This window comes from Mesitornis unicolor, unplaced genomic scaffold, assembly GCF_000695765.1.
Source record: "Mesitornis unicolor isolate BGI_N332 unplaced genomic scaffold, ASM69576v1 scaffold47744, whole genome shotgun sequence".
Taxonomy (NCBI): Eukaryota; Metazoa; Chordata; class Aves; order Mesitornithiformes; family Mesitornithidae; genus Mesitornis; species Mesitornis unicolor.
In genome coordinates, this window is record NW_010179152.1 from 12,645 (window position 1) to 23,827 (window position 11,183).

The 11,183-nt window shown below is 45.8% G+C and overlaps 1 protein-coding gene across 1 annotated transcript in view; it reads left to right on the plus strand.

Annotated features, from left to right (window-relative positions):
- Positions 1 to 10,790, plus strand: part of LOC104539184 (mitogen-activated protein kinase 14) — a gene marked incomplete at its 5' end in the record, with an annotated part of 16,642 nt that extends 5,852 nt beyond the window's left edge. Inside the window, 5 exons of the mRNA XM_010182651.1 lie at positions 890 to 961; positions 8,777 to 8,856; positions 9,358 to 9,436; positions 9,743 to 9,916; positions 10,335 to 10,790. Coding sequence (XP_010180953.1) covers positions 890 to 961; positions 8,777 to 8,856; positions 9,358 to 9,436; positions 9,743 to 9,916; positions 10,335 to 10,402 — 473 coding nt within the window. The remainder of the gene's footprint in view (positions 1 to 889; positions 962 to 8,776; positions 8,857 to 9,357; positions 9,437 to 9,742; positions 9,917 to 10,334) is intronic.
- Between the last annotated feature and the right edge of the window lie 393 nt (positions 10,791 to 11,183).

Below are 11,183 nucleotides of genomic sequence, written 5' to 3' on the forward strand. Positions count from 1 at the left end.
ACGTATATGGACTTGTCTTACATCCGTAGTACGAGAGTTGGTGGCTGTTTGGGTAGAGTTTATGCAAGGCCATATGCAAATTCGTTCCTCAGAATTGTTTGGAACAGGATTTGTTCCTCTCTGTGTCGATTCCTCCCCAACTCTTGGGTGTTCAGTGTACGTTATGCTCTGGAAGGAAAATTTCCCTGACGCAGTGTTCTGTTATTTGGACAAGTCTTAGATCACACACACAGAATCACACAGAACGTGAGGGATTGGAAGGGACCTCAAAAGCTCATCCAGTCCAATCCCCCTGCCGGAGCAGGAACACCCAGATGAGGTTACACAGGAAGGCGTCCAGGCGGGTTTTGAATGTCTGCAGAGAAGGAGACTCCACAACCTCTCTGGGCAGCCTGGGCCAGGGCTCTGTCACCCTCACTGAGAAGAAGTTTCTTCTCCAATTGAAGTGGAACCTCCTGTGTTCCAGTTTGTGTCCGTTACCCCTTGTCCTATCATTGTTTGTCACCGAGAAGAGCCTGGCTCCATCCTCGTGACACTCACCCTTTAAATATTTCTAACCATGAATGAGGTCTCCCCTCAGTCTCCTCTTCTGCAAACTAAAGAGCCCCAGCTCCCTCAGCCGCTCCTCAGAAGGGAGATGCTCCACTCCCTCCATCATCTTTGTAGCCCTACGCTGGACTCTCTCCAGCAGTTCCTGTCCTTCTTGAACTGAGGGGCCAGAACTGGACACAATATTCCAGATGACGTGGTTATCAAACAGTATTGGTTACCTTGCAATGCATCTCTGTTTCAACGCCATAAGACTATTTAAGGTATAGGGTAGAGTTTTTCTATTCAGACTTTATTTTTCTGCATTACGTTATTTTGTTTTTCGTTTTATTTTGTTCAGTCGATATTTGGTCAGTGGGATGCATTATGGCTGAACTGTTGACTGGAAGAACGTTGTTCCCTGGTACAGACCGTATCCTTTACAAGTAATATATTTTTGTGAAATGGAAGTTGGAGATCTTCACTCTCATGTACTTCACAAGCAAAGAAGTTCAGAGTTTGGTTGTGGGTTTTTTTGCCTGTTTGTTTTTAAATTAATGGCTTATTTTAGTCACAGTATGACAAGGTGAGTTCTTGATTTCGCTGCACAGTGTGCAAGAAGGCAAATCTATTCCTCTTTATTGTCTATTAGTGTCACTAGAATTACGTGTTCTTTGTTTCTGGGAGTTACTTTCCTTTAAGTTGATTTAAATTCATTGCTCTTTGAGTCTGTAGAAAAGAACTGCATGGAGTGGGCTGTCTGCTGTGAATCCTCTCACGCTCCGGGCTTTTAGCAAATGTGAAGAGTCCCTTCTGGCCTCTTCTGTGTCCTGGGTGGAAGCCGTGGGTTTGCAGGTCCTTCAGTGCCAAGGATCTCGTTCCAAATTGTTCTGAAATGTTTAGGTTCTGCTTCCCTGTTTGAGCACAGACAGATTGTGAACCTTCGTACAGGGGCAATTTACTACTGGCAAGATTTTGCCTTGCCTAGAAATTGGACTTTATTTGCCAGAGAAAATTACATTGCTACCTTTAACCAAATTATTCTTTCAACCACAGTTTATTTTAATAAATTTAATTAATTTATTAGTATTTATATCTGTTAATTCAGATATATATTAGCATTTGACTTAAAAGAAAGCTAATGTTGGAAGTGCTGGCCGCCTGTGTACTACGTTGCTTCTGGAAAGCATCTGGATGCCAGAATTTTGGCAGAGAGGAAGGCTTTCATTCCAGTTTTGACAGTTTTCTCTCCCTTTTCAATGTCCTTTACCTTTTTCTCTCTTTTTCTGCCTGTCTCCATCTCACAATATCTCTCCAGATGTGCTGACCTTGTTGTACTTTACTGTTTAATCTCTGCTGTGTTTTCCTGTTGTCAGGGACAGAAGCAAAACTAACATGAAAGTGGCTTAGGAGATAGAAAATATTGCCATTTATCTATTGGCTGAACTTGGTTTGGGCAGATTTGCTTTGTTTCTGTCAAGAGAAAAATGAGAAATCAAGAATTGTTGATTCCAACAAAGCAGAAATCTTTAAGCTGTTCCCACTGTTTAACCCTGGTAACACTTCAGGCTTTCAAAAGTAGGATTTACAATATGTGAGCAGTGCTTCGCAGTGTGTTCTTTATGAATTGGACAAAACTGTTCCGTTCCAAGCCTGCAAAATGTTCTCTCCAACTGCATTTTAGCGGTGAATTACAACCACTGATATCTGCAGTGCAAAATGAAGTTTGCTTACAGGATCTGAACTGTTTGCTTTGTCATATTAAGATACTCTTTAATTTCTGTCTCCTAGCAAATGGTTGTGATTCTTTACCTTAAATGCTCAATTTCTCTTGCCAACGGTAGTAAGGCTTTTGAAATAAATCCTTTTTCTGTCCTGAATTGGTTAGATTTTAAGAAAAATCAGGCTAAATCTTTTCCATTGTAGATCAAACTTTGCAGTGCTCTGGTTCTTGTAGTTGAGTGTGGTTCCCCACTTGAAGGAGCGTATGCGCTGTTTGGTGGTGAGGTTAGAGCTGTGAGGGGAGCAGGGTTTGTGGTTAGGAGCCGCGTTTGTGCACCTAACGCTTACCCAAGGATCCAGAAAGGCACCGAGCTGTCAGCTTTCACTCCAGTTCTGCTGCTATCTGAAGTGCAGCAGGCAAAAGTCAGATAAAAATGGGTTCTAGCTTCTCCCTGTATTGGAAGGCTCTTGGAAATCTTTATATATGTATGATTTTAGAAGAAAATTTTGGGAAATTTCCAGATTTAGATCCTGTTGGGTCTTAATTTTTTTGTACCCGCAGATTTGCTGAGGCCTGTGCTCCTTCTGCAGCGTTGCTACGCGATTGCTGACTTACCGACCTTGCAATTAATATTAACACGCTTAATCAAGGCATATTTACCGTGCTCCTAGCAGCCAAGATATGATACAGTGTGTCCAAATCCACTGCGCTTGTAGGGAGCTCACTCTGCAGTTGGGGGCAATGTGACTGTGTATTCTGTGTCTTCGTCAAGCTGGAAACTGCTCCTGTTGGACAACTGAAAATTCAACGTTTTTCTTGCTTTTTGGTCTCAAGACTTCAGTTTTCCCAACTATATAGCTTCACATTTCCAAAATGAAATGGGTAGTGCCAGAATAGGTAATGCCTTCTCAGCATCACCATCCCCCTCTGTTCAGGTGGTTCCCTTGGTTGAAGGATTGGTCCTTTCCACCAAGGGTTTAGCAGAAATGGTGGGGTGTTATTTATGGTCCCTCAAATATTTCTTTATATGGCCCGGAGATGCAGATGTTGCTTTTCACAGAATCCCAGACCGTTAGGGATTGGAAGGGACCTCCAAAGCTCATCCAGTCCAATCCCCCTGCCGGAGCAGGAACACCCAGATGAGGTTACACAGGAAGGCGTCCAGGCGGGTTTTGAATGTCTGCAGAGAAGGAGACTCCACAACCTCTCTGGGCAGCCTGGGCCAGGGCTCTGTCACCCTCACTGAGAAGAAGTTTCTTCTCCAATTGAAGTGGAACCTCCTGTGTTCCAGTTTGTGTCCGTTACCCCTTGTCCTATCATTGTTTGTCACCGAGAAGAGCCTGGCTCCATCCTCGTGACACTCACCCTTTAAATATTTCTAACCATGAATGAGGTCTCCCCTCAGTCTCCTCTTCTGCAAACTAAAGAGCCCCAGCTCCCTCAGCCGCTCCTCAGAAGGGAGATGCTCCACTCCCTCCATCATCTTTGTAGCCCTACGCTGGACTCTCTCCAGCAGTTCCTGTCCTTCTTGAGCTGAGGGGACATCAGTACATCAAGCTGTACAGTAAATTTAACCTGGTAAGTAATAAAGTTGTATTCTGAGGTGATGATCTTCGGTGCTGCCTATGATGATTACGCCACTGATAAATCAATGCTGAATGTGGCTTTCATTGCCTTAAAGCAAGAGTTGTAGATATTCTTAGGAAGACATCTGTGGTTTATATGGGGTTAGCTCTGCAGGATTGTTACACTATTCCTAACATAAAACTGAAGGTAAGCTCATTGAATTGTTCCTATTGTAATCCATGGGTGGGAATATTTGGATGGAAGATGGATTTCTGGTGTTGGTAAAGCCTCTGCCAGGAGGCGAAGGGGAGCGAGATCGTGGGAAAGATTATTCAGAGACCAAGAAATCACTATAGTAATGAAAATCAGAGGCCTTCAGGCTTTTCTGTGAGGCATAGCTAGAGGCTTTCTTTTTGTTATTATTGTATCTGTCTTATGCCAAGATCGCTTTCTGTTTAACATGTATATTCTTATTTTTTTACAGCTCTTATAATGGGAATGATTCATACGAATAAGTGGGAAAGCTGACTTCAAGTTTGACAATTTGACTTGCATAAAGTGATATAAAGTACCAATAAGAGTATCTTGACTGTTTGGTACTAGTTCAGCCAATTTTCTGTGTGTTTTAAGTTGACTGTATTCCCTTTAAACTCTGAAGAGTGTTTTTATTACCGTTTTTATTCAGTAGTATGAGGCTTCCATGGTAACTAACCAGTCCAAAATGACACGTTCTTCTGATACATCTTATTCTTGCTTGTGGTGGCACCTAAACAACCTCTGCTCTGCCTGGATGAGCTCTGACGCCCTCGCGATGCTGCCGATGGTGGTGGCAGCCCCTTGTCTGGATTTCAGCATCGCTGAGACTCACCGGACCGTGCTGATGCCTTTGGGGTTTGCATGCTGCGCTTTCCTTCTCCATGCACATGTCTGTTTTCTTTTTATTTTGCTTTTATATTGACTAAGTGTTTCTCCTGTCTTTAATTGCTTCTGGCTCATTTCTCTGGGACGTGGTAGGCCCCGTAGTGAAATGAAGGCTGTGATTCAGCAGGTGATAGATGGCAAACCTAAAACTGGGAGCAGGGCTTGGGTTTTGGCAGGGCCAGTTCCACTTCCTGCGTTTTCTCTTGGTTATCTGAGAAGTCGCTGATGTTTGTATTACACAAATACCTCCCAACAGCAATTTTCCCTGGGGAAAAGAGCTGACAGCAAACTGGGCTGCCCTGGCACATCTGGGGAAAATTATTTTAAATCCCTTTAAAAGAATTAAAGTGAGGTATGGCAGTGACTTCTGAGGCGTGTTAGTCCCAAGTTTGCACAACTGTTTCTTGCACAAGAAGGGGTGAAAGATGCAAGGGCTGTTTCAAACGGTGCTGAAGAAAAGCCAATTTAAATGAGGTCACTGTGGGTAGTGTGGCTCCCTTTGCTGATTTTCCTGCAGCAGCAGATACACCGATTCATTTGAAGCATTGATAATTAAGAGTTGGTGATTCAGCAGCTAAGCTAAATCCGACCAGATACCTTGGATTTACTCTTCGGTTTGCAGTGTTTAAGTAGGTGGGAGCTGGCCAAGCAACTTGAGAAGTGAGACATTAGTTCAGCTGTTCAGACAAAGCACCATTTCCAGGGCTTTGAATCCATTTCATATGTAAAACTTTCGACCAAATTTTGTATCAAAAGATACACGTTTTTAGCAAAGTATCAGTGACTTCCTTCATGCACAATTTGCCTGCATTGCAGGAACTCTGAGGCTTTTTAAGTCCACAAGTGCCTGGATTAAGTCCACGAGTACCTGGATTAAAAGATGTTGTAACAAGGGAGTGTCACTGTATCTTGAAACATCAGGAGGGCATTGGTCCCAGAGGAAAACACTGTCCAGTAAATGGACTGCTCTCATTGAAAACAAATTGTAACTGGTTTGGTATCGTTTTAAGGGCAAGTCTGAACATTACAGGCGCGTTTTGAAATCATCAGTAGGTTTAGAAGGACAGCGTGGAGGATAACTCGGAGAAGAAAGAAGATTTGTTCTAATGGTTTTTAAAGGATACCTTGTGTCTCCGTAGTATGACCGTGTCTTGAGTGGATTTTCCCCCTCAAGTGCATATTTTGCCACTTATTCCAAACACTGAGGTTTTTCTGCCGTGTTAGAGGGCAGCTCAGGTTGGTTCATGGCCTGGTGGGAGCTCTGTCCTGGATAAAACACTTTTTGCATCCACGATGTTGTGTCCCCAGAGCTTTCTACAGGGATTTTCCAATCGGCACCCACAGAAGGTGAACCCCATCTCCAGGGATGCTGGAGGTTGTGAGCAGGGTCCGGGTGTTTTCTTACAATCTGAGTTTCAAAAGCAGCTGAATTACCTTGGAAGGTGTTCCCAAAACACCTTAGCTTTCTTGTTTTAATACCGGTGCCTACACTTTTCAGCCTTCTGCTTCACTTTGCTGTCACTAACACCACGTAATCCTGCTGGAGCTGCTGCTGCTTTGGTGTGGGGCCGGGCAGGGTGAGGTGAGCATGGACAAACTGAGATTTCCCAGCGGGGCAAAAGCTTTGACTTCTGCTCTGTGATAGTTCAGGGGAGCGATCCGATGCATGCGCTGTGTTTGTAGACGAGTTCTTAATCTGTCTGCTGCAGACAGAGCTGCTTTAGAAGGGAATATTCAATCGTAAATGAGAGGAATGAATACAGTTTGCTTAAAATGGCTTTTCCAGTCAAGGCCTCGGCAGGCGTTAACTTTCGACGTTTATAGGCTGTTATGTTGCGCTTTTTCATTTTGATTTGTCCCAGCATTTTCCTTTATGGTCCATCATTAGATATTGATCAGTTGAAGCTCATTTTGAGACTCGTTGGAACCCCAGGGCCTGAGCTTTTGAAGAAAATCTCCTCAGAGTCTGTGAGTTTACACTTTGATTGTAATATCTGCCCTTCTGGACGTCCCGAGTTCGTGTGTTGCCCCCCTGTAGTCTCTCTGTAGTACGTGTTGGGATTGATTTTTTTCTGTTTTCTCTCTTCCTTTGTCATTTCTTTGCTCTTGGACGGCTTTGAGTTCACACACTGCGTTGATCTGCTCTTTATTCCTCTTTATTTTTTTGATTGCTCTTTATTCGCCTCTGCCTGTGCTGTGACTCCTTCCTTCCATGCTCTCATTTTACTGCTTCGTGACTTTTCTTTCAGTCGCTGGGTTTACACTTGGTGATGCGCTGCGCGATCGGATGCTGCCGGGGAAGCGTTCCTCACAGCGAAGAGCCTGAGGCTCATCCCAATTATTATTCCTCCAGATTGCCTACCCAAGGATCTTCCTTAACAGGAGCCAAGCGCGTTATCCTCTAACACACACGGTCCCTCCTGCAGTACAATTAATTTCTGAAGCACTGCTGCCACCAGCTTTGGTTTTATAACATAAAAAGATGCCTTTTAGGTGCCTTTGTGCGGCAGCTGTTTCCAGGGCACGCAGTACACAGCCTGCTGCGAATGAAACTCCTTGTGCCATGTATTTACAGGGTGCTGCTGTATGAGGGCCTCTTACCGAGGTAACAGCTCTCTCTGACCTCCTTTTTAAAGGGTGACCTCTATTTTCAGCCGTGCTGGCCACTTCTGTGTTGCTCTAATCTTGACTTGTGAACTTCTGCAAAGACACTATTAAACGCCTTTTGATTTTACCTGTTTCTGAAAGTGAAGAGCATAAATGTTAGAGCAAGAGAGGCTGTAGCAGTAGAGATCAGCAGGTTAATGCGTAGCGAGCGATGAGCTCGTGTCGAGGTAAGCAGCAGCGTATGTTCATGAAAGTCACTGCTGTTCCTGTCACACAGCAGAGGATCAGCACAGGGGACGGTGACTTTTCCTTTAAATGTGGTGATAAATGCAAAATGTGAATTTAGCCTCCAGTGGCGTTGGCTGAAGTTGGCGCAGGTTGGACTGAGCAGGTCAGTTTGCTGGTATCACACTGATTGCAAGGCTGTGGGGTGCTCTGCCCTTGGGAAGTTTAATAACTGACTATAACAATGACCTGAGTGGTTGCTCTGGGTGCGCTGTGAGCTGACCTGAAGGGTAGGCTGGTATTTGAGGTACAGGGATTAGCGAGAGAGAAGCTTAAGGGTTGACTGGGTTAAGCAAAAGATTAGTTTGCATACGTAGGATTGAAGTGGGTCTTTTTTTTTTTAATGTTGCACAAAGAACAAATACTCCTGGCCAGCTTCAAATCAAGGCTCTTTAACCAAAAATAAGGCAGTAAAAATCGTGTTTCTACCATTTTTTTCCATTGTACAGAAGCCATGAAGTGCCTGAGGGCCTCCAGTGTGTCACTGTAGCGAGTTGTGTTTGTTTTTCTGCTGCATTCCTTGCCTTGCTCTCACTTTCTCTGTCTGTTCACTGACATCAGCTCACTCGCTCTTATGCAACGCGACTGTTGGTGCTAATTTTGCATTTATTGCCTTCTGTCACCTCGCCCACACCTCGAAGCGCATTCAAAGCTGTTCAGGAGGAGGTGTCGGTTGTGAGCCGACTTCACTTTGCACCACGAGGAACTCGAGCGCTTTATATGCAGCAAGGAAAGTCAAAAAAACCCAAGCTGGTAACCAGTGCAGTGGATACGATTTTTGGTTCGGTTTTGATTTTTGGTCATTTTCCTGAGGCCGTTTGTAGCTGAGGGGCGGCTTCAGCCAAAGGAAACATCTCCTCTGGTGGCTTAAAACCGTTGGGAAACGTGAACGCAACCGTGTCGTGGTGCAATGCTGCTTATGGTGGCCAGAAATACCTTCTGTACCGACACTGCTCAGAAATTCTCCCTTGTTTTAAGTGTTCACTGGTGCATTTGCTAAACTTTTCACAAGTATCTGGAGAAAATTAGTGCCTGTTTGGCTTTTGCCTTGTGGTTTGCAGAAGAGATGCTTTGTGTGCAGCTGTTTTGTGTTTCAAATGGTTTTTTGCACTGTTTTTAACAAAGCCCTTGACGAGGCACTTTAAGATATTAACCAGCTTCAGCAGATCATGCGTCTGACGGGAACACCCCCTGCCTATCTCATTAACAGGATGCCCAGCCACGAGGTGAGGCCTGAGCGGATGAGGGGGGTTCGCAGGGCAGGTCTTCCCTCGCAGCGCTCGCTGCTCCTCGAGATGAGAACGCTCGCATGTGGCATGGGGTGGGCAGTTAACGACCTGCAAGAGTTTTGTGCTAAATGAAGCTAAATTGGAGGTTTGGACGGCGCGTGCTCAACCGCTGACTTGGAGACTCGGGAGAGCCTGGGTGTGACTTGGTGCTGTGCTGTGTTGTGTGGCTTTACCGGCTCGGGGCCGTCAGCTCTCGCAGCTCCTCTTGGCTTTTCAGTCTTGCATGAACCCCAAGCAACGCCAGCTCTTCCTCTGCTGTCCTGAGTGCCCTTTAGTTGGGAAGGGATAACGCTGATGGGCTTAGTACCAGGATAAGTAGAGAAGGCAAAGCCAGGAGACAGACCATAACAACTGGTGCTTCAGGATGACTGAAATGTCTTTTGTCTCTGTGTGGTTTTGTCTTGGTTTTATACTTCAACAGAGCGTTTGTTTCCACAGGCGAGAAACTACATTCAGTCTTTGTCCTATATGCCGAAAATGAACTTTGAGAATGTGTTTATTGGTGCCAACCCGCTAGGTAAGGCTTGCTGCTTGAATGTGGCACTCTTCTGAAGCTGAAGCGAGCGTGTCCTGGGACACCAGGGCTTTCCCAAAGCCTTGTTTTGACTGCAGAAGTCAGTTCAGAGCAGAGCTATGTAGGCTTTGCAAGGTTTACAAGGTGTGTGTGGGCTCAGGGTATGAGAGGAAGAAGTGCTGGGTGACGGGTGGGTTCTGAGAAACTGCGGATCCCTCACATACGTTGGGTTTTACGAGCTTACATTTCAGAGTGCAACGTCACACAGCTCGCTGTGTAAACTCCTCCTGTGTTGTGGTGCTCTTGCAGCTGTGGACTTGCTGGAGAAGATGTTGGTCCTGGACACAGACAAGCGCATCACTGCAGCAGAAGCCTTGGCGCACGCCTACTTTGCCCAGTACCACGACCCCGACGACGAGCCGGTGGCAGACCCCTACGACCAGTCCTTTGAGAGCAGGGAACTGGAGATTGAAGAATGGAAAAGTGAGTTTGGGGGACGGGAGAAAGAGCCAACCTTGCTTCCCCTGTGCTCTGTGCCCTCTGTTCAGCTCAGCGATGGTAAAGAAAGAGAGAAACTGGTAAAAACGTGGGCATCCTGTTTGTTCTGAGGTCCTTACACTGTAATGTGCATAATTAACACAATCCCTGGTAATTAATTGTTACCATGAGCATACAGATGTGTAGGTGATGTAGTTGCTCACATCTTTGTTTTTAAACTTATTCACATCTCAGTGCTCTGGAAGTATCTTTTATGGTGTAACCAACCTTTTCTTCTTCATTAAACCATGATTTCCATTTAAAATAGTGTCAGAACCTTTAAGATCGCAGGTTTTCTTGCACGAGGGATGTCTTTAGTAAGACATTTAACAAGTCAAGGTTCTGTCACGCTTTCCCCCCCCAGGCCTGACGTACGACGAAGTCATCAGCTTTGTGCCACCGCCACTCGACCAAGAGGAGATGGAGTCCTGAGGAGCTGCTCTCTTCTCTTCGTCCCGCTTCACTGTGAGGGGAAGGCCTTTTCGTGGGGACTCTCCAACTACCGCTCAAGTGCCTCGTCACAACAATATTCTCCTTGGTGGAGGGGTTTCGTGTGTGTTGAATTGGGGAGGGTGGGGGGAGGGAGGAAAGCGGAGTCTGTGTAAACACGCTGCATGCTCTCTTGTATTCTGTGTACAACCCGGGCCGGCCTCTCAGACCTTTTCTGGCTGCTCTCGAGTCCTTCCAGAGGCAGAGCCCAACCAGTTGGCTCTGCTGGGGCCAAGTGGGGAAGCCGGCCTTTGAAGTTTGGTTACAATCATTGCCGTTTATCAATTCTGCTACAGTTCACCTCAGAATAATGGAAGTTGTTTTATAGGCTGGGGTTGAGGGACGTCCCTGCTCCGTGCCAGGTGGCTCATTTACGTCCAGATGTTCCTGGTACAGCAGAATGTCCAGACCTTCTCGTGTCTGATTCCTGCAGCATGGAAAGGTTTTGTTCGAAACTGTAAATATGTTTGTGCCTTAAATTGAATGGGGAGAGAGGGGGAAGGAAGTCTGGAGGGAACATCTCTGACCTGCTGCTTTTCAGGGTGAAGGCTCCCAGATAGCCAGGCATGAACTCCATGTAATCAGGAAATAACTTTGCGAGGCAGCAGCCTCTGCCCCTGGATTTGGGGTATTTGGGGATGTTTCCCTCTTCCCCTCCTCTGGTGCTGAGGCTTCCCAGCGTTGGCTCCCGCGAGGCAGAAGCTGGAGGAGACTCTTGCTAACC